The sequence below is a fragment of the Esox lucius genome, chromosome 8 (assembly GCF_011004845.1).
Source record: "Esox lucius isolate fEsoLuc1 chromosome 8, fEsoLuc1.pri, whole genome shotgun sequence".
Taxonomy (NCBI): Eukaryota; Metazoa; Chordata; class Actinopteri; order Esociformes; family Esocidae; genus Esox; species Esox lucius.
The window spans coordinates 7795875-7819940 of record NC_047576.1 but is presented as its reverse complement, the minus strand read 5'-3'; the positions used below and the strand labels follow the sequence as shown (position 1 = coordinate 7819940).

The following is a 24066-nucleotide window of genomic DNA, read 5'->3' as shown; positions in this document are numbered from 1 at the left end:
TGAAAGGGCGACACTGGTAGAAACACAGCATTAACGAACGGCTAATATTCCACTTCAGTCGACACAATCCGCGGGTGAACACAACGGATGGTGTCTCGGTTCCTTTTTCCCCCACCGAGCGTACTCAAGCTGTTTGATGATATTGACCATGTCAAGTAGATGGAACACATCGTGCCGGCTTAGGCTAAGCGTCTCACATGTCTGGACGCTGCCTGTCCTCACGACACGGGTTTCATGTGACTAGTGCAGCGGGTGAAACAGGGCTGGGGTCAATTCCATCCAAGTGACCTTCCAACAAAGTAAACTTAAGGACTGGAACAGAACTGGAATTGACCCTATCCTGCCAGGAAACGACGGTAAGGAAAGACGACGACACGATCGAAAACAAGGAGGCTAACCACGTTTTACTATTAAAGCCTGGAAATATTGGTCCAAGCTGAATGACACAATTGGTGGATCTGCACAGGCACATTTTAATGCGGCTAATCATTTCAGATTAAAAATACTGTTGGACCCTAAAAGACACCGATGTAAAGCCTCTGTCCTGTTGTGTTAAAGCATATACCTTTATTTCTGGAGATGTACAATCAACACCACGGTCAAATGTACTTTCAGGAGGTGGGAAAGAGACATTTTAAAACTTCGATCCGCCAAAGTGTGATTATATCCGATCTGTCTTTCCTGTTTTAAAAACGGCCTTGTTTCTGTAATTGAATCCCCAAACTTCACAATGGGACAAGATTCATTTAATGCGGAAAACAGAAAGCAAAACAAAGTGGTTCGTTCACATTTACCGAGTGATTAGAAGGAATTGAAAGTTCTTGGCACTTCTCTTTTATTGGGCACCTTATTCAGGCAACAAAGGCCGTTCTGACAGGCCAAGTGTATTAAACAGACATTATTTGATTCATTATTGTTATTGAGAAAAAGGCCGGAACGTTCTGTAAGCAAGCAAAGAAACGCAATGAACTGTCACTGGCGACATGTTTTTGCGGTTTCACAGCCATGGGTAACAAATAGAAAAACTAAATAAGGGTTTGTACTCGGGTTTCCAACATAGATCAGTAAGAATTACAAAACTGATATTTTACATCCCAGCCCCATCAAGGACGTGTGTTTTGGGCCTAATAAACAGACAGCCATTTCTTTTACACATTCTAAAATTACTTAATGCAAAGCCAGGTAAGCAGCTACAAAATGTGCAACTAATGGAAAGGCTATGATAACTGACAATATGACCAAAGGGTTTTCTTTGTAATGTAATAAATACAACTATTTGTACGGTAGAAAGTACTATTATATAAAACAATGTTGAGCACTCCTGTCTATTGGAAGCTGTGTCCGTTTGTGGTCTGTAAGCTTGGCTTTTAGTGTTTACTACAGTTCTGATGGGTCTTGGAGCTTCACCATGGCTTCATTTCAGCCCATTTAACTTTGTCACAGCAGGCCCAATATTTAAGTCCCTGACCCAGTCTCAGTTATTGTTGGCATTGGTATTGGCTTTGTAGCATGTACAATAAGGCAGAATGAAGAATAAACTGTCAAGCCACACCAGTCCTGTGGATTCAAGGCAGGTACTGTATCTAGTATCTCAAAGGATGTCAAACAAAAATAATAGGCACCCTTATTCAAGTGTTGCCATCAAACCAACGTTTTCTTGCAGGGAAAACGGAAGACGCACAAACAAAGTCTTGTGAGCGAAACCTACTGTCCTCTACTGGTGTGTATTTTGTGTGTGCTGTTTTCTTATATTTGGACTACAGTTTGTTGTGAACTATTGTCATCTATATCTACCAAGTGTACTCTTCTACTGAGTGACATTTCATTACTAGCAATATTATAATCTGTTCATAAGATCTTCTCTGGGGAGAAAATGTGTTAAATACAGGGAACAACATTTTTAGAAGCATTTTTTTTTTTTACTGGCTTGTAATTGGCACTGTTGTGATATTGAGCATGAGGTTCCACCCACACACACACACACACACACACACACACACACACACACACACACACACACACACACACACACACACACACACACACACACACACACACACACACACACACACACACACACACACACACACACACACACACACACACACACACACACACACACACACACACACACACACACACACACACACACACACACACACACACACACACACACAACACCATCCTATTGATGGTCATCAAGAACTGAAGACAACAAAACAAGAAGCTATTACAGGAGTCTTCCCTCGAGTCCTCTTATAGGAAGTGGACATCGGGGTCACTCCATTCAACGCATCTCACGACGTGTCTCGAAGAGACTGGACAGCCAGCATATTTTACTATCCAGTACTTCTTCAGTTTTAAAACTGGCCTCCGCTAACTCCCAGTCGCTCCTGGATAGTTAACCCCGCCCTCGCCACACCTCTGTCAGTTCAGGGCCCTTGTATTTAGTCTGTTCTCCATCCTCCGTGGAGAGACAAAAGGGCTTGGGCCTTCGGGTTACACGCCGTTCACCTATTCGTTAGTGAATAACCGCAAACATATCAGCGCGTCACACTGCTGTTCATCTGAAGGCTGCGGCGTAACGCCATTTGCGATCATGAAAGCGGGCCCCTTGTGGGTTTCCTGGGCCGTCACTCGAAGCCGCCTGCTAGTGGTCCTGCTAGCAACTGCAGTGGCTGTGTGTCACGTTCTGGTTAAACCAGTTTCAAGGAAAGGGTTAAAACTGCGCCAAGACCAAAAAAAAACTAACAAAAAAAACAACAACAAAACCAACCTAACCTCATTAGTCTAGAAGATGTCTGTACAAACGAGCACAACAGTTCTGTTTTGGAGAGAAAACCAGGAATGCCAACAGGACACAATTCATAACGCTACAGTTGACATATGAACATACAGTATTTTAGTTATAGCACACGTGTGTGTATGCCTTTGTACGTGTATGTAACACGCAACTACACACGCATACTGACATGTACTAAATGTTGGACACGAGGCAAGTGAAAAATAAAAATAAAATATCGGAATTGTGTTATCGTGTAGTACTGTGAATAATATATACATTAAACAAGTAAAACATTAGGCAAAAATATAAAACAAAACCTCAAGGGTGGGAAATTAACTACAAAAATATATACATACACATTATATATGCATATATGATGCATATATACACACATAATGATATATATATATATTGTACTTTTATATACATTTACATATCACACAAACTGTCCTCTAAATTGGCGGTAACCACGGTAACATGCGCTCTAGTCCCCCCCCTGTCCGAAAACAAGAGGGGATGCCAGGGTTTGTTTTTTTGTTTTTTAAATCTTGTCTTTCTTTTGTTGTTGTTGACTGACACTAACCGTACGTACTGAAAAGCTCTTGTGTATTAGGAGGGTAAAAAAAACGTCACTTGGAAAGGAAGAGAGGGAGTTGTTACTTTCTCACAGCGGCGCTGACTGTGTCTTGGCCGGGCAGAGGGTGCCAGGGGAGGGAGAAGGTTGACAGCGTTGCCTGTGGGGTGGAGTTGGTGATGGGTCGAGGGGGGGGGGGGGGGGGGAGCAGAGACAGTGTTCACCCTCAGGTCCAGCCCAGCATCATGGGTGGGAGGGTTGGGGGGGGGCATATTTGAAGAGGACGGTTTAGTTCCAGATTCGGAGGAAACTGTCCCATGAGCCTGTGGCTACGGCCATGCCGTCGTCGGTCACACCTAAACAGCTGACCCGGTTGTCATGTCCAGCCAGAACACCTGGAGAGACAGGGAAAGAAAACACACCACTGACCACGAGGCCTTCCACCACAGTGCTTTCAAGCCTCAAAGAGAGGGAGCACAGACATTCCTTTTATATACTGGAGTCAATGTGGATGTGAGTTAGTGGACGTTCTCTGTCGGGGGGACCGTACCTGCCCGCTCCGCCTTCAGGGTGTCCCACACGTTGCAGTTGAAGTCGTCGTAGCCCGCCAGCAGGAGGCGCCCACTCTTGGAGAAGGCTACTGATGTGATGCCACAGATGATGTTGTCGTGCGAGTACATCATCAGCTCTTGGTCGGCGCGCAGGTCAAACAGACGGCAAGTGGCGTCATCTGAGCCTGTGGTGAAGGCGTTGCCGTTGGGGAAGAACTACACCGCGGAGATAGGGGTTAAAACTGGTTAGATACAGTGAAATGACATTTCTTACAGCAGTTTTGTCTTTAAGAACTCATTGCGCTATGTGGCGGCTAATGTTTTCCTATTTATCAATGTTTCTTTGACTTCATCCCTGGCCGTTGTGCACTCCTGGGATATCGTCAACTCCATATTCACCTTACAGGGAGAATTCTACAGGAGTGACTGGACCTTTCTTGCGGGCCGTGTCCATGAGGCATTTTAAAGACGAAATTCGGCTACCGAAATTTTGCCTCCAATGAATTGTCAAAGGAGTCATGTGTGCACGAGGCAGTGTGTGATACCTGGCAGCGCAAAGCTGGTGTGAGAGGCTCCATTCTATAATATGCAAATTTGTGACACATTTCGCTAACCGGCATTGGGCAATAGCCAATCAGAAACGGTGTGCACGTTCCTCCTTTCCGCAGTGTCGCTGTAGAAAGTTCCTTCCATAGCCTAATATCTCAACATTCTACAACCAACATGGAGGAACAATTTATGATAGTGATGTCCGGATTTCCAGAGCGGTACAATGTGTCCCTGTTCAAATACTACTACTGAGCAGGAAGACATTTCATATGGTAATAGCTAGTTAATATAATATGTAGTCATAAAATATTCAAACACTACACTGCCCTGTAGCTACTTTCTTCTCCTAAAGAACATTATTATTATTCATTTGGTTTGTTTTCATCAACCTAATTATCTTTACCTGTGCTCAAAAAAGTGGATTGACATCACAGTACTGCTAGCCACATAAGCTAGTTAATGTAACTTCCTTTCTTGAGAAAAAAATAAAATTCGGAACAGACAAACATACCTACAAGCGCCCAGCGAACCAAACGAAAATGCGAAACACCTAGTGGACACGGGCTAGTAAAGCATTTATCCTAATTTAGATCATTTGACTACATGGCGTGGCTTGACATGGGTCAGAAGGAAGACGATTGGCTAGTCCACTAAGCGGCTAAAGCCAATGCCAATGGCACAAAGCGCCCCAAAACGAGTAGGCACCGGTTATGGCAAACTCCTCAGTGACAGACGTCTGTGTGCGCGCTGTACCTACAACTGAAAGCTCTTCCTATCGAAAGGCCGTGTGTAGCCTACTCACACAGACGGCGTTGATGTCAGACACATGGCCTGTGAATGACTGTCGGCACATGCCATCTCGGACGTCCCAAAGCTTGGAGGAGGCATCACAGGCGCCCGACACAAAGGTTTTGAAGTCCGGACTGAGGGACAGGCTCATCACGTCTCCTGTGTGGCCTGTGAAACTGGTGGCCATCTGACCCGTCTCGATGTCCCACAATGCACTGGGAGGGAGGGGGGGGGGGCGAGGGGAGGGGAGGAAAGAGAGACGACCCGTGAGGGAACAGCGAACACGTTGACACAAAAAATTTATGGATGGCTTCAACTGGTGGTGGAGACAGGTGAAGGATGGGTGTCATCTTCGACGCACGCCGTGTTTCCAAAATAACCCACCCCCCACCACCACCACCACCGTGCTAAAAATCGACACACTCACCAGGTAGTGTCCCCAGAACTAGTGACAATCTGGTTGTCGTCCAGGAAACGACAGCATGACAAATACCCTGAAAAATGGAGGTTGAAAATAAAACATGCACACCAAATCCACACAGTTAACATGAATGAACTGATCCCCGGGTACATTGCAGCAGCCCCCCCCCCCCCCCCCCTTGACAACAGATGTGATGTAATCGGGGGCGGGTCCTGTAGCAAGAAGCCCCTGAAAAAGCAGCACTCCTACCTGTGTGTCCGGGTAACTCCCGGGTGACACGCACGTTGCCCTCACGGGTCTTCAGGCTGTAGATGGAGCAGATGTTGTCCAGGCCTCCACAGGCCACATAGTTCCCAGAAGGCGCGTAGGCACAAGTCATCACCCAGGAGGAGCGCAGCGGGATGGCATGCATCTATGAAGCGCACGCATGAGCGCACACGCGCGCGCACACACACACACACACACACACACACACACACACACACACACACACACACAAAGTCAGCTTCTGTTCGCTCCGGGGCTGCATTTGAAATTCAAAAGGACTACAATCCTAACTTGGCATCTGCACACATGCAGGTCTGGTGTTCGTGTCCACCCTGACGCGAGTTCACGATCAACATGGTAAAACAAACTTTCTAGTAGATAATTCTACAGATTTGCTTTCCAACGTCCCAATTGGAAATAAAGTGTGAAAGTAGGCTACTTTCTCGTTGTTTTTGTCATAGAGTTTCTAAACTCAGCGGTGAAACAGTGTAAGACTTCCCAGAAAGAATGCCCACGGCTGAGCTTAATGGGGTTTGGCAAGTAAATGAAAGTGAAAAACATGTCCTCTGTTGTTTATTGTCACGTCTCCTACAAGCATTCTCTGACATTTCTGGTTATTCCTGGAAATTTTAAATATGAGATATCCATAAAATTGCATGCGTGCATTGATTTTTTTTCACAAAGCATAAAGAATTTGGTCATTGAGCAGGACGTTGAGGCCAACCTACTAAGAAAAGTACTCAGTTGGTCCTTAATGAAGACAAACATGTAAGACAGGGAAAATACTGTCGGTTATAAAAAGATGCTTGCATTTCCCACACAAACACTCATTTTACTAGTTATTCAGGTTCTGATTTTATCTCAACTCCAGTCCAGTGTTACGGTCGGGTGGACAAACAAATAAGAAACAAAGCAGCACGCATTGCCTTTAACTGCACAAACAGAGCATGAGAGATTGATGAGAGATTGACTGCTAATCCAATAACATACACTCTGATATTCATGTATACCCCACAAGACAGCCCGACACGGGTCGTCTTAGTACATTATTGTACTGAGCCATTACCACACTGAACTCCCATCCTCAATGATTCAAAAACAAAATTACCTGTAAAAGACTGATAAAGCATCTCATGGTACTGTGAGAACTGTACCGAGATCAACAACTGAGCGTGTACTCAGTTTTTCAGCTGTGCGATTGTATTTTAGATCTGGAGGACTGGTCTAGTCCATCATCTGTGTTATGTCTGTGTTTTGTTCTTTAATCAAAAACTAGTTGCACTAAATCCTCAGGACTTACAGGACAGTCAGAACCAGTTAGTCAAGGGCCGCTTGATGACCCCCCCCCCCATCAAGTCCCTGTTGTCCAACAACAGCCATGTTGCAGCAACCCCCCGGTAGATTTGGGTTAGTCAGGGGCAACACCACCACATTTCAGTCTGTTACAGTGACGTTCCAAAGCTCCCCGAAACTGATAAGGATCAGGTGCGAGCCTCTTACGCAGGTAGGGAGTACAACCGCAGCCTGTTAGCTTTAAGACCGTGTTTCACTGTGGACTTTAACTCTGATGAGAATGCATCCCCAGAAACGGAAGATTATTTAATACGCTGAATGACCCTCTTATTTTTCTAGACCTTCGCTAACAGCTCGGACACATCTAGGCACTCGGTTTGGGCTCGGACATGAGAGCAATTAGCACCTCGTCCCGATTAGTGAGGGTCGCATTCACTCGGACTACTTCTCAGGAGGGAACTCTGTGTAGACGGGCAATTTTGCGGACTTACTACTGACTTTTACCAGCGTTGTCTTCTCCCGGTATTGAATGGACCACTGCCGTGGTAGCCCCAATCACCCAGGATGTATGTGTGTGTGTGTGTGTGTTTGTGTGTGTGGGGGGGGGGGGGGCAGTCGGCATAGGACATGCAAGGACAATGAGGATGATCGCCACAGAGAGGGGCTAGATCACCCCACACTTCTAGTGCATGCGAGGTAATGGGAGCGAGAGGTTGTGCAGGGAATGTTCAATGTAAATCTCACCTTGTTGGTTGTGTAGCTGTCCCAGATGATCAATTTGCCATCTTGGGATGCGCTTACGAGTAACCTAGATGCCAGGGGACGAGGGGGAGAGTACGGTATTAATATACTGAATACACTGTATTAGCATACATTTTTAGGAACAAAGCCATGGAGCTAGTTAGGGCATGCCTAATGCATGCATAGCTAATGCGGCCAGAAGAGCATCCCCTTTACAACATTTGTAATGCAGTATGTACTACAGAGCCCTCCATCCATCCATCCACCCCCCCCCCACACACACACACACACACACACACCCCCAACCTGGTGGGAGACCCCACATGACAGGATAACTGTGCCAGCCGTCAAGGACAGCAGCCACTTCGGATTAACCATTTCATGTAATATTCATTGTCTCAGTTATCTGACAAGTTTCACAGTGAAGAGGGGGCAGGGAGAGGCAGAGGAAAGGAGAGGCAGAAACAGAATAACAAAGGGGGATGGATGGAACTGTAATAGAGAGAAATTGGGAGGAACAAGAAAGGATAAGACTGCGAGAGCGAGCAAAATAGAGACTAGCACACCTCCATTCCCCTGGTTGCCACCCATGTGTCTGTCTCTCCAATGGTAGGAAGTGGGTTGTCAACAGTCTGTAGCAAGCTAAGCGCACAATGAAGGCAGAGCTGTGCCCCTCAAATGTCAACTGCTGTATATAAAATAAACACAGGCTGCATGTCCTCTAGGAGGTTCACCAAGAGTGCAGACACACACTCAAGTATCTGGGAGAAACACGAATAACTAGGTAAGCATGCATGCTCATATTGCAGTACTACGGTTCACAATTAAATCAATCTGTATCAGTTGGTTCAACTGGACTAGTCCACCTGGTAACAGCACTATGACTGGTCCATGTGTAGTTAAGGCATGGTTTTCAACTAGTAACACCAAGTTAGTTAAAGCATGGTTTTCAACTGGTAACACCAAGCTAGTTAAGGCATGGTTTTCAACTAGAAACACCTAGATAGTTAAGGCATGGTTTTCAACTAGAAACACCTAGATAGTTAAGGCATGGTTTTCAACTGGTAACACCAAGCTAGTTAAGTCATGGTTTTCAACTAGTGACACCTAGCTAGTTATGGGTTTCCAACCATCTAAAGAACCTATGTCTTGTTTGTTATTGAAATGTAAATCCCATTGGTTTGGGACAAAGTTACTGACCGAATCCCATGGGACACTTGCAACCAGTGCTTAAGAATATAGAGTTAGTAGTAGTATGAGTAATAGTCTTAGTAGTAGTAGTATTAGTAATAGGGTAGTATAGCAGCAAGTGTGACAGTAATAATATATTAGTCATAGTAGTAGTAGTAGCAGAAGTAGTAGTAATATTGGTAGTAATAGTAATACATTGTTTTATTATAAAGTGTTTATCATTAGTTACCTCATTGGACTTAGGCAACAATGAGAACACAAAAACAATTTAGAATCAAGGAGGGTAAAACAATAACAGTACAACTATATTATCAGTAGTAGTATTTTAGCAGTAGGAGCATATAATCAGTAGTATTGTAGTAGTAAAAGCATAATATCAGAAATGGTATTGTAGTAGTAGAAATACTCTATCAGTTGTTTTGTAGTATTGTGGTAGAAGTATTTTAGTAAGTATACTATTAAGTAGTCGTAGTAATATATGAACAACACAAGTATTGGAGAAAAAGCATTATAGTAGTAGTATTGTAGGAGTCAGTGTTGTATTAGTAGTAGTCAAAGTATTGTGTTAGTAGTCTGGTGCTAGAAGTATTCCAGTAGAAGTAGTATTGTCAGACCTGGAGTCAGTGCCCCAGTGCATTGCATAGATCTTGGCGAGGTGGCCCCTGAGCGTGCGCCTCGTCCTCATCTGTATCCGGCCCACCGAGTCCAGACCGGCTGTGATCTGCCAAGATGCCAGACCCAAAGGAAACATCATCAGAGAAGCCAGACCCAAAGGAAACATCAGCAAAACCCAGCAGTCATTCACAAACTACAAGCTAGCCTGGAGTTCAATCCAAATATGTCAATGTTAGTTTTAATGTCCTAATAGCTAGGCCATTTGTTTTATGTCTTAGGTATTCAGTCACAACTGATCCAGGGTGTACATGACTCCCATTATTTTAAGTTTTCAACGGTTTGAATTTAACAGTAACAACCGTAACTTGGAGATCCGCCAGCTGGTTGTGACAGAAAGACCCAGAAGAATGTCATGTTCATCTAGACAAAGGGGTGTCAAACTGTCACACAAACTGTCACACTTGTTTTTATATCTTGTCTTTCTATTAAGGGTCTGATACAGACCTGGGACACCTGATAGTAACAACTTGGGGGAAAAAGTTGAGTCCTTCAGGACCAGAGTAGAATAGCACGGGGCTAGTAACTGCTGGTATCTTTTTCTTATAATTAGTGTCCAATAAAGACCCACACATCCATGAGGGGTGTTCTTGATAAATAATCTTAACCAATCAACCACTCTGCACACACGTACCTCAATGGAATGAATTTGAAACTTGTGATGTAGACATGCTCGGCAGCATTTTAAGGTTTAAAAATGATTTCTACGTAGTGTTAGTAAATGCGCAATGCCAATCAAAATCCTGTACCTGTGATAAGGTGGAGTCACTACAAGCTTTCCTGGCATCCTGTAACAAAACGACAAAACATGAGCCAATTCATAACATTTAAGACTGAAGAAAAATAAAAAAAGGTGCTAACGGAACAGCATAAATCTTGAAGAAAGTGGTTTCGTATTCATATTGGCAGAAGATTTAAAGGGCTGATCAGAACCAATTAAAAAAATACCTGGGAACAAAATCAAATGCTCATAAACAATATTCCTTGAAGACCTTTACTCTTGAGATTTCTCAACTCAATGACACACACACACACACACACACACACACACACACACACACACACACACACACACACGCCCCATACCCGGATTTGATTGCGTAGTTGCTCTGCTTCCTGCCGTAGCTGTTCCAGCTCGCTCATTGTCCCTCTGTGATGTGTTCAGACCACACTCCACCTGGAACACAGGGTTAGCAAACACAGACCAGCTGACACCTGCAGAACAGACAGACAACCCTTCAGATGAGCCCTTCCCTTGGCTGAAACAAAAACACACAAAAAAAATAAAAAACATGGACATCCTGTGAATGGGGCTGCTTTGGGTGGCGGCAGAGGGGGGGGGGGGGCGCCATGCCGACCTGGGCTCAGAAACCCAAGGGAGGCCCAGCCCCCTTTAAATCCCCTCCAGTCCAGTTCGGAAGACTATGTACACCCACAGAGCTCTAAGCCTCTGACCTTTTCCAGTCAAGGGGGGGGTGAGGGCTGCATTGTGCTGTTTTCACTCCTGCAACTGACTTGGTTTGAACGTGATTTGCCATGCAAACGTAGAGTGTAACAGTTAACAGTACGGTCTGTCTGTGTCTGTCTCTCTGTCTGTGTCTCGTGTCTCAATGCTTTTACCTAAGGGAGCCTGAATCTGGGTCACAGAGCACTTACTCTACTTACACGCCCCCCCCACCCACACACATTGTCCAAGACGTCATCCAGAACACAACCCTGGAAAAATATTTCACTTTCATTTTTATAATTTAGCAACGAGGCCGGTAAGATAGTGCGCCGATACCCATGTGAAATCCTCCTCAGTCCACAGGCTCAATTCACGCACCACTCCCATACAACCCCCACGGACACAGGGTTCCCTTCCAACAGCTGGCCGGCCCCACGCAGAAGGCCCACCCCCCCTACGGTGTCCTACAGCTGCGAGTGTCGAGTGTTAAAATAACGCCCGCGTCCGTTTAGTGAGCGGAAACGGGCAGCACTGGCAACGGCAGGACAGCTGAGAGAGAAAAACTAAAAACACTTTTGACCTGGGAATTGTTGCTGCCGTCATAACGCGCACGCCAGGCAGAGCCCCCTACAGAACCCCTGATTTCAAGCTTGTTGCTGAAGTGCCGTTCCTCAGAGTACTAATCCACTAAACACTGGCCCACATGTCTCCCAGGCCAATATATAAGCTCATTTCGGTCAACCATTAAGCAGGAGACAGGGTGTAGGAGCTTTTAGTTGATTAAAAATGCAAAACAGCTCAAAGGTGAAAATCCCTCAATCACTCAATATGGGGCAGGACAACATTTCTATAAAGGGTTGTGAAAAAAGTTGCCCCTCACCGTTTGATGAACTGTTCACTGGATTTTTTTTTTTTTTTTTACACACGACATTGGTGGTTGAATCACACGCCATTTCTACAACCTCTCCTCCGTTTACAAGGCAGCTTCCCGAATCTTATGGCCCTCATCTCAGGGATGTGTGGGACACTGACTGACTCGCCCAGCTCTACCCTCTGGTGGCGGCAGCGTACAGGGGGGCCGGGAGAACGGGCATGTGGAGGAAGGCGCCGACAGGCGGGCGACAAAGGGAAGCTGTGCACTGGCTCCCCATTGTTACATGGGTGGCAGCGCTGCTTGGCACCACCCCAGAACGCGGGGACCCGGGCCCGGACTGGGGGAGGCTCTCCGCTCCACCCGGGGATGACACCCGCCGGTCCAGTTAGGCACCGGCGCAACCGCCGTTATGCACTTCCGAATCAATCACGAAGCGAGGGGAAATACATGAACAAATGCACGTACAGATTACACAGAACACGCTGTTGGGTTAAAACAGGACTGTTGCTAGAATTTCGACCAGATGTCCTCAAAGTGCCTTTCCGTTGGGCGTTATCATGTTACCTAGTGGCGTTTTTTTCCTGACACGCACTCCACCGAAACGTCTGAAATTAGCACGCCCACTTTCAGTTCAAATGTTTTCCCCGTAATACCAGTGTATGTGCCTTAGCCCAATGTCCTCCTACAGTCACATGACCATTAACTCGACCCATCTTGGGAAGGTCACAAAGTTACACTTGTTTTAAAGATTACATGTTCTTTTGGCAACGGATCTTACTTTATATGAATTACTGGATCTTTGTCAAAATAACATTGTCTTGGTGAATAGGTATTACTGGCTGAATCCATACTTTATGGATTTGGGCGCTTAATGCTTTATTAATAGGGGACAGAGCTTTCCTAAATAGCAGAGGCCCGGAATCGAGCCCATGCTGCGCTAGAAGTGCTCTAGGGGCAACAACTTAGAACCCTGGACCACTCTAGGTCACAAATAGTACTTACTAAAACGTCAGTTTGCGATTTGGGCAGTTGGCAGTCTACAGGAAAAGCTAGCATGCTAACCTTGATGCATGTCTGATATGACGGCTTCGAGCCCATCAGCATACAGGGTTTAGCATTTTGGCTGAACCACTGTAGGTGGCGAAACGTAACATTCGTGAGAATGTTGTAAAGGTTTGCACGTTTGGTCAATAATTTTGATCCGGTCATGCTGTAACATGAAATGGAAGTCTTTGGGGAATTAACCAATATTGTGTGAGTGGGAATGTGAGAAGTTGAGGCTGTGAACATTGGGATGACCTATGAACACGTACAGTATTGTGTTCTACATCTAACAGGGCGACACCTCTCTGCAGACACAAGGACATGACCCAAACGTGAGCAAAATTGAAAGGAGACCGGGCAGCCAAACCAGGTGTCAACTTGTTTGGTTTACGGAATTACTATTCCAAACATTTAGAAAATGACTGATGTATCTATTGACTTACTAAACAAGCAATATTTAATATAGTATTTACACTAACAAAGTGCAGATAAGTAAACACATTCAATATATGACATGTGGATATTAACTCGATCTTCATGTTATCTACAAAAATGTTAGTGCTGATCAAAAATACAGTGTAATTATGACAACAAAGAAGATCAATTCTATATCTAAAAGTGAAGTTTAGATTTGTAGATTGCCTGCCAGTGCACGCAGGGACGCGGTGTTACAGGGTCAAAGTTTAACCAGCTACGATAACGGCGATAGTAACTCCACTCTTAACAGCCCTTCATTACCTCAGTGAGCTGGTTAGGGGCATTGTTAAACCTATATGGTCAGGATGGAGCTTGAAATAATACTGCACGTAAACACAATGAATGTTAGTAATATAGTTTCTTATTGTAAGAAAATGGCAGACCTCGGAATCTCTGTTAATAGTGTGTGTGTGTGTGTGTGGTGGTGGGGGGTCATGGAAGTGCCAACTTTATGCAATTATGGTCGAATACGACATTGTAACACTACTACACAGAAAATTGTGGTTCTATGTTCAGTTTTCGGACAGAATCTCGGACACGTGTTGCTTTAACAAAATGAATATTTGGATATCCTATTCTCCAAATCCATGTCAATGATGTTGGCATGCATTTTGAAGACAAAAGGTTAAGCAAATTAACGTATATGTGCACCCGTTACTTAATCGAGCTTCGTATAAGTTGCTCGAGTGTCACCTAACATTGATTAATGTAATGTATATCTATATCTATATCTATATCTATATCTATATCTATATCTATATATATAACCAATAATACATTATATATATATATATATTTATATAGCCTACACGAATATCCGTGGTATCATGCTCTACACATCTGAAAAAGGCTTCGGTATATTTGTGCAAATTTCACTTAAATCCTTTAGCCTAGATTAAGCTAGTTTATTTCCGTCAACCGGTAATTTGACAGTGCAAGGCCGCGTTTCGATAACACAATATTTTATAATTAAACGCCTCGGCGACAAAAACAACAAGCACTGAAATGAATGTTAATAGTTATTGAGATTACCACTTTCCAATACATTGCTTTTATTGTATCAATTGGTCTCCTAATGTTCCACAACCACAAGCAAAACAAAGGCCGACGTTAAGCCATATTGTATACGGTTACCCAAAGCAGGAAATAAAGGCAAGAAAATGCCAAGAGATACAGCTCGCCAGAGCACACGTTATTACCTGAAACTGGATTTCTATGACTGTCAACGTCGTTCCAATCTGTCACAATAGTCCGCTTTCAAAAAGCATACATGGTTTCAGCGGTGCAAGAAATTTCAAGATAGCGGTATTAATTTTAAGACAATTTAACAAATTTAAAGGGCCAGGCGCTCGCGCAACTCGACCAGGATTTGACTAAATTTTCACGAGCAATCTCATCACCACACCCATGAAGAAACTGGGAACATGGCAACAGCCTACGCCGAGGGGTGCATTCACGGAGATGTCGTGTATTTTCTTCTTACTTCTTCCTAAAACATGCCCAAACGTATTCTTAACATATTTTCATGATTTGTGTCAGTCATTTGGCTCTACTAGATACGTTTCAGGTTTTCTAGTACAAGAGTGAGCAACTCCATCGTGTCGCAATAGCTTTGTTATACCCACAGGAAAATGGTTTTGTCTGTCGGGCTCCCCTCAACATAAAGAACAAGCGTACAGGAAACAAATAGTTACATTGATCTATGAACAGCCATCGCGGTAGTCTGGACACATTTATATAGTTTTGAAGTGTTATTCTCCGTTGGAATTCAAATCACAAACGACATACAGTCTTTCATTGCGTTGTATGTAACAGCCGTGGCTTGAGCATTGGGAAGTGAAGTGTGTAATAAAGGCGTGCAATTTACAGTGCTTTTGTATCAGGAAACCACAACTTAAATCAGTGTGTACTAAATGTACATAAATAGTGATTCACGTTAATGTGAGGAATTTGGTAATGTCATATTATTAGTCCTCCACACTTGTGCACTTTTTATGCAAAACATGGCCATGTTAAATTACAACAGTTCAATACTAACATTACAATTCACATTCTTAGGTTTTACTATTACAGGCTAAAGGTGTTGGCTTCCGTGGGGCTGTTTTTAACAGGCGTCTCAATTCCGATATTTTTCCCGCATTCAGTTATTATCACATAAGATCTTTTTCAGAGCTAACAGATTGGTTCTAAATTACCATTTAGTAGGGAAAATATCACAATTAGGCTGCTTGTGTAAACAGTTTCTGGTTGAGAACATTGAACCCCAATTGCAGTTAAGTGGTGTCAAGTGATTCATGTTGTATTCATTCATTCATTCATTCTTTTATATATTGTATTTCTTAATCACTAATATTTTTATAGCACTGGTGAAAGGTGCCTGTTCTCATTTTGTTGTTAAGGAGATAAACAGTAGAACAGGATTCCTCTCCATTAGGACAGTATGAATCTTTAATAAGGCCAATGAAAGGGAACAGTGGGATAGAATCTTCCTCATCTCTGCAAGAGCTATAATCAATGAAGGGAGATGAAAGTTGCACAGCCCTCAGTTTCCTTTTGGAATGGCATGGGGTCAGATTAAGTCTAATTTAATTCACACAGCAGTAGATTACCCCAGCCAATCCCTTTTTCCTAAATGCATTATGGGGATTAGGATTAAAAAAATATAGTGTGGAGATCAACATGTAAAACCCTCAACCTTGTATCCTCTTCATCATCCCTGCAGCCTCTATATGAGAGTGGGTGGGCCTTCATCATCCCTGCAGTATCTATAAGAGTGGGTTGGACTTTATCATCCCTGCAGCCTCTATGCGAGAGTGTATTGGCTTTCATCATGCCTGCAGCCTCTTTATGAGAGTGGGTGAGCCTTAATCATTTACACCATCTATATGAGAGTGGGTGGGGCTTTATCATCCCTGCACCCTCTTCATCATCCCTGCAGCCTCTATGAGAGTGGGTTGGGCTTCATCATCCCCGCAGCTTCTATATGAGAGTGGGTTGACTCATCATCCCTGCAGACTCTATATGTGAGTGGGTTCACCTTCCTCATCCCTGCAGCCTTTATATGAGAGTGGGTTGGCTATCATCATCCCTGCAGCCTCTATATGAGAGTGGGTTGGACTTCATCATCCCTGCAGCCTCTATATGAGCGTGGGTTGACCTTCCTCATCCCTGCACCCTCTTCATCATCCTTGCATCCTCTATATGAGGGTGGGTTGACCTTCCTCATCCCTGCACCCTCTTCATCATCCTTGCAGCCTCTATATGAGGGTGGGCTGACCTTCCTCATCCCTGCACCCTCTTCATCATCCCTGCAGTTTCTATATGAGAGTGGGGTGGTCTTCATCATCCCTGTAGCCTCTATATGAGCGTGGGTTGACCTTCCTCATCCCTGCACCCTCTTCATCATCCTTGCATCCTCTATATGAGGGTGGGTTGACCTTCCTCATCCCTGCACCCTCTTCATCATCCTTGCAGCCTCTATGAGGGTGGGCTGACCTTCCTCTTCCCTTCACCCTCTTCATCATCCCTGCAGCTTCTATATGAGAGTGGGTTGGCCCTCATCATCACTGTAACCTCTCTATAAATCACAAAGGGGAGGAGCTAGGTTCCCTTAGTGAGTTTAAAGATATTTTGGCAATAACTAGGGACAATGTCTGTTTTTACAGTACAATAGTTTTATTTAGATGAGACTTGTTTTGCATGAGAGATTATTGTTATGAAATCTTTTCAGGGGTACATCCTCTACAGCCACTAATGTCTAAAGACAAGGACCCACTCAAGGTGGATTCATGTGGAATGAGCTGTGACATAGAAAGTCTGGGTTTGATGTTTTTCTGTCTTCATACACAGAATAAACAGTTAGGTCCGGAAATAGGCGGACACTGACACAAGTTTTGCTATTTTGGCTGTTCACCAAAATATTTTCAAGTTACAGTAAAATAACAAATATGGGCTTAATGTGCGGTCTCTCACCTTTAATTTGAGGGCATTCACTTCCAAACTGGAGGAATGGTTTAGGAATTGCAGCTCTTTAATATGTAGCCCCCTCTTTTTAAAAGGACCAAAAGTAATTGGACAATTGACTCAGAAGTTGTTTCACGGTTGTTGCCCAAGTGTGGGCTATTCCTTCATTATTTCCTCAACTATTAAGCAGGTAAACAGTCTGGAGTTGATTCCAGGTTTGGCATTTGGATTTGGAAGCTGTTGCTGTGAACCCACAACATGCGGTCAAAGGAGCTCTCAATGCAAGTGAAACAGGCCATCCTTACGCTGCAATATGGTTCACCACAAAGTGCAAACCATTTATAAGCCTCAAGAACAGAAAGGCTGATTAGACATTGCCAAAAAACATCAAAAAAAAAAAGGCAGCTCAGTTCTGGAACAGCATTTCTTTGGACAGAAGAAACTTAGATCAACCTGTACCAGAATGATGTGAAGAAAAAAGTATGGAGAAGGCTTGGAACGGCTCATGAGCCGAAGCATACCACATCATCACCAAGCCAGGCAAAGAATCACAAAGGAGGAAAACCAGCGTTTGGTGATGTTCATGCGTTCCAGACTTCAAGCAGTCATTGCCGGCAAAGGATTCTCGACAAAGTATTAAAAATAACAATTTTAATTTTGATTGTGTTAATTTTTCCAATTACATTTGAACCCCAGAAATAGGGGGACTATGTATGACAATGGTTGCAATTCCTATGCGTTTCATACTATATTTTTGTTCAACCCCTTGAAATAATGCTGAAATTCTGCATCTTGGTTGTTTCATTTCAAATCTATTGTGGTGGCGCACAGAGCCAAAATTATTAAAATTGTGTCAGTGTCCAAATATTTTCGGACCTAAGTGTATGTTTGTTTGTTTTTTTAAACAGCATCTGAAAACATCTCACACTGGCATTCTACGATCACCAGTCACAGCACTAGTTTGACAGAGCATTAGGTTAGTAACAAGGTAACAGGCCTTTCAGGTCTGGGGTTTGGCCAACTTTCTGCATGCGTGATCTTTGCAGGATGTTTCTCATTGCTAGTGTGAATAGAACATTTTGTTTACGTTATGTAAATGCTATTTAAATTAAATTGTCACAACAATTGTTGTGTAGTCTGAATAGGCTCAGTGAGGTGAGGGCTTGTCAATGTTTTTGACTCCTAGCTTCACCACACCACCACACCTCCCCAATGAATCTTAATGTGTAACTTGATGTTTCAAACAAAGGGTATTTGTGTATGATGTTTTAATGTGTTGTAACCTTTTCTGTGCTGAGATTTAGGCCAGTTCTCTTTATAATGAGAGTACACCTGGAAGACTTAAGGCTAGATTAAAAAAAAAAATAAAAAAATTATAATAATAATAAAAATAAGAATAATATACACACCAGTTTCCAAAAATGTTGGGACACTGTACAAATTATGAGTAAAAAAGGAATGGAATAATTTACAAATCTCATAAACTTATATTTAATTCACAATAGAATATAGATAACATATCGAATGTTGAAAGTGAGACATTTTGTAATGTCATGCCAAATATTGGCTCATTTTGGATTTCATGAGAGCTACACATTCCAAAAAAGTTGGGACAGGTAGCAATAAGAGGCCGGAAAGGTTAAATGTACAGATAAGGAACAGCTGGAGGACCAATTTGCAACTTATTATGTCAATTGGCAACATGATTGGGTATAAAAAGAGCCTCTCAGAGTGGCAGTGTCTCTCAGAAGTCAAGATGGGCAGAGGATCACCAATTCCCCCAATGCTGCGGCGAAAAATAGTGGAACAATATCAGAAAGGAGTTTCTCAGAGAAAAATTGCAAAGAGTTTGAAGTTATCATCATCTACAGTGCATAATATCATCCAAAGATTCAGAGAATCTGGAACAATCTCTGTGCGTAAGGGTCAAGGCCGGAAAACCATACTGGATGCCCGTGATCTTCGGGCCCTCAGACGGCACTGCATCACATACAGGAATGATACTGTAATGGAAATCACAACATGGGCTCAGGAATACTTCCAGAAAACATTGTCGGTGAACACAATCCACCGTGCCATTCGCCGTTGCCGGCTAAAACTCTATTAGGTCAAAAAAGAAGCCGTATCTGAACAGGATCCAGAAGCGCAGGTGTTTTCTCTGGGCCAAGGATCATTTAAAATGGACTGTGGCAAAGTGGAAAAGTGTTCTGTGGTCAGACATATCAAAATTTGAAGTTCATTTTGGAAAACTGGGACGCCATGTCATCCGGACTAAAGAGGACAAGGACAACCCAAGTTGTTATCAGCGCTCAGTTCAGAAGCCTGCATCTCTGATGGTATGGGGTTGCATGAGTGCGTGTGGCATGGGCAGCCTACACATCTGGAAAGGCACCATCAATGCTGACAGTTATATCCAAGTTCTAGAACAACATATGCTCCCATCCAGACGTCGTCTCTTTCAGGGAAGACCTTGCATTTTCCAACATGACAATGCCAGACCACATACTTCATCAATTACAATGTCATGGCTGCATAGAAGAAGGATCCGGGTACTGAAATGGCCAGCCTGCAGTCCAGATCTTTCACCAATAGAAAACATTTGGCGCATCATAAAGAGGAAGATGCGACAAAGAAGACCTAAGACAGTTGAGCAACTAGAAGCCTGTATTAGACAAGAATGGGACAACATTCCTATTCTTAAACTTGAGCAACTTGTCTCCTCAGTCCCCAGACGTTTGTAGTCTGTTATAAAAAAAAGAGGGGATGCCACACAGTGGTAAACATGGCCTTGTCCCAACTTTTTTGAGATGTGTTGATGCCATGAAATTTAAAATCAACTTATTTTCCCCTTAAAGTGATAAATGTTCTCAGTTTAAACATTTGATGTCATCTATGTTGTATTCTGAATAAAATATTGAAATTTGAAACTTCCACATCATTGCATTCTGTTTTTATTCACAATTGTACAGTGTCCCAACTTTTTTGGAATCGGGTTTGTATAATGCAATACAATGCAGACTGTTAATGTTATATTGGAAAGTAGTCTTCAACATATAAAATATAAGACTGATTTAGGACCAGTGTTAAACCAGAAATGGTATCAGGGTTGATACAGAAGTTTCTCGGAATAGAGAGGGGTTAGTCACATCCCTTGTGACACAACATAGGACAAATTACATTTTTTTACATTCATGTTTTGTTTGCACCCAGGGTGTGGCTAAATGCAAAAATGCAACCTTCAATATTCTGTCTTGGGCAGAGCTAACCTTGCCATATCTAAACATTGTGAAGAAAAAAAACTCGAAAGGAAGTGGCTCAGATTCAGAAGCAGCAAAATCCTACCTTAAAAAAAAAAACAAGAAAATGTTTGCACGTCTGTAGCTAACACAAATTCAGATTCATCTATGTGAACTCATAACTTGGTGGCTCATTGCATTGTACCTTTAATTTGATAGTGGCAATCAAGTCAGTGATCTGAACTATAATGGCATCTTTGTACATGTGCTTGTAAGGGCTTCATAAAAGATGTGGACCACCCCCAGGCCATCTCGTGATAGAGTTCATTAGCCAACTCAACATTTTAGTCAAGGTGTCCAGCAACCAGCACATCACTCTCCAATCAGGTCCTTTAGTTGATTGCTTGGCAACCAAAAGGAGGGTGGAAGCAAATCTATACTGTAAAAATAGAACATCAATAGCTTGGTGTCTGAAAAAAAAGATGCTGTGAAGGCTATATATAGCCCGGGAGCTCTAAACCAAGCAACCTGAATGTAGAGGGTATTTATTATCTTTCAGCCATGACAGATAACCTTTTGCACACATCCTAACCTGCTGGTGGAATGGGTGCTGTTTACACTTATACTGGTGAATTAACTGAATAGCTTGTTGAAGATATAGATGATGCAATGATTTCCTTTATTACCAAAGTTCCCGTTGATTACTGAAGTAACTTACATTGAAATGAGGCCTATTTCAATCGAATATATACTACTGGAACACAACAGCTAACACAGAAAGAAGAGCTTGCCGCAAGCAATAATACCAGTTCAGATCTCACGTTGAACTAGATAACCAGTAGGACACACACAGCCCCCTTGGAGGAATGGACCCTGAAACAACCCTTAACACACATACTGTATCTAGGTGCCAAAGTCGAGATGAGATGAGGAGCACTGGGGGATATCATGCCAGAATAGCTTTTGACACTATTTTTATACCCGTTCCCATTTTTTGCACTTCCGATGGAGTCCAATGACCTACATGTAACACTGCCAGTTTATCAAAGGCAATTAAAACATGTACAAACAGTAAACCCCTTAAAAGGCTATATTGGGCCGTCTTATCCACCAGAAATATCTCCAGGGGAGGATGGCCGTTGCCTGGGCAACCTTCACAAATGGCAACTGACGTCAAGAAGGTACAAGACCGGGGAGGGGAAGAGCTGCTATGCATAATGGATCATTGAAAGGAAAAAAGGTCCGCTTGAAGAGTGCTAAAGTGACTTTAACTACCGTACGTGCCTCTCTGGCCAAGCACCCTTCTCTCTACAACTCATATTGGTGGAGGAAAATAGATGTTGACACGAAGTTCCACACGCTTTCCCTGCACAATAGCCGTACATATTTGAAACAAGCGGTCCGGAACCATTATTCACCAACATCTCGCCAACTGATGAACCATCTCGGTGACTGTTAACAAAATGCTTCTCTCTGCGACGTGCACACTAATTTCACGCACGCACGCGCACACGTAGTATTTTTCTAACCACGCAGAAATTTGGCCCTGCCCTCGCAATCGTAGATAGGAAAACCTGTTCATTATCAGAAAACGGATAAAACAATTTTAAAGGGACCCACTGATTCTGTGGTTTTAGGCAGTGGACGCTGTCAACTCGGAATGTCACAGTGGAAACCCGCTGAAGTAACCTCTTCATTTCTGTGATAACATATTTCGTACCGCGTCGGAACCTCACACCCAATGAGTGTGAAAATTATAGCCAGATTGAGCAGGACAGGTGCCCACCATTCTACAATGCCACGTGTTAGGATAACAGGCACATAAGTGTTACAATTGCTGTTGTTGCATGCTTTAAACTATCCCTGTTTTTTTAAGAACATAAGAGCAGTGAATCTATTTCATTAACGACACAATAACTACCATGACTAGAAGTAGGCCTAACTACGGGTGTGGGTTTGTTTTCAGTGAGGAAGCTCTAGAGGAAATGGACTCGGAGAAGTGAGAAAATGATTGTGGCAGTCCAGGGGAATTCCACTTTTCGACTTGCTCAAATCAGGGATTCCTTAAGTAAAATTGTCGTGCAATTTTTAGCACTCAAAATGTTAAAACTTTAAAAATGCAAAATTCAGCGTTCCTCATTTATACATCATATATATTGATGTTCCTCGTATGTTTTACTTAAATAATAAAATGTTATTGCAATTCTGAAATGACTGTTTTTGATTCTATTGACGTGAAGACGCGTTCAAAAAAAAGTATACCTTAGAGAAGCCTGATTTTTTTTGTTCACATTCTGAATCCTGTGGTCCCTAATTACTAATTAAATTGTAAATATTAACCCGGGATTAATTTCATTTGATATTTTGGTGCACCCAATGCAAGGCATTATCCCAGAACAGTGTAGCAATGTTGTTAACAGAAACACAAATATAGACACACCCCACAACATAAAGCCACACTACAGCTGATATGTCTGACTTGCCTACCGCAAAAACAGCTTAACCCATGAATTGATACACACATTTATAAAAAAAAAAACAGGACTGATACTGAAATGCGTTTAACTTTTACCTTTTTTTCAGCGCTGATCGATGAGTGGGAGAGGAAGTAGGAATTTTCCACAGAAGTCATTAAGTGCGTGGACTGTAAACAGACAGACGGTTGGAGGTTTCAGCTCTTCCTCTATGCTCAGCGATTTAAAATGTTGCAAGGCAGAACCGTGATGCAGAGACAACTGATGCGTACATGCATTGGGCTGGGCGTGAGTGAATAAGGAGGGAGGGAGGGAAATAGAGTACGAGCGTTTAAGTGAGTGTGATGTTGAGCCCAAGAGGAAAACAGAGGGCGAGTAGTGTTTATAGTGTTTTTAAAGGGGCAGAACTTTCTTTTTGAGTGTTAGATGGCTTAAACATATTATATATATTTTGACCCGCAGCTGTCACTACTGTACATTGTGTTGAAACGATTCGATTAAAAGTTTTCCGACACAAGTCACAACGGTTTCAGAAATCACTCAACTCAGATTTTTCTGGTCGCGCCCATTTAGGTCCATGGCGACTTCCAGCCACAATCAAATACACAAGCCAGTTACTCTTATAAACGAACGTAACGATAACTACGTTTTCGTGGCTATTTTTACACGTTTCTAGACACTGGTTTATACATTTTACACAATGACAAAGATTGTTCGA

General features: G+C 43.0%; 1 protein-coding gene across 4 annotated transcripts; it reads right to left on the bottom strand.

Annotated features, from left to right (window-relative positions):
* Positions 1 to 2653: 2653 nt before the first annotated feature.
* LOC105011350 (guanine nucleotide-binding protein subunit beta-4) lies at positions 2654 to 23672 on the bottom strand. 4 transcript variants are annotated; one of them, XM_010871313.5, is made up of 10 exons: positions 23447 to 23672; positions 10920 to 11010; positions 10583 to 10621; positions 9776 to 9882; positions 7974 to 8037; positions 5919 to 6081; positions 5676 to 5742; positions 5262 to 5463; positions 3910 to 4126; positions 2654 to 3754 (listed from the first exon to the last, which is right to left on the bottom strand). In XM_010871313.5, the coding sequence occupies exons 2-10, from the start codon at positions 10974 to 10976 to the stop codon at positions 3648 to 3650; spliced, it is 1023 nt and encodes a 340-aa protein (XP_010869615.1). In that variant the 5' UTR covers positions 10977 to 11010; positions 23447 to 23672; the 3' UTR covers positions 2654 to 3647. The 4 variants fall into 4 exon arrangements, with proteins under 4 accessions (XP_010869615.1, XP_010869613.1, XP_010869614.1 ...); XM_010871311.5 differs by having other exon boundaries at positions 10920 to 11048; positions 23447 to 23671; XM_010871312.5 differs by lacking the exon at positions 23447 to 23672 and adding an exon at positions 14875 to 15155 and having other exon boundaries at positions 10920 to 11048.
* Positions 23673 to 24066: the final 394 nt, after the last annotated feature.

Excerpts from the sequence above, each read along its gene's own strand:
- LOC105011350 (XM_010871313.5), bottom strand. The coding sequence starts at position 10,976 with ATGAGCGAGCTGGAACAGCTACGGCAGGAAGCAGAGCAACTACGCAAT. Across the intron at positions 6,082-7,973 it reads ACAGCTACACAACCAACAAG|ATGCATGCCATCCCGCTGCG; the intron begins GTGAGATTTACA and ends TGCGCTTCATAG. Across the intron at positions 5,464-5,675 it reads AGTTCTGGGGACACTACCTG|TGCATTGTGGGACATCGAGA; the intron begins GTGAGTGTGTCG and ends CCTCCCTCCCAG.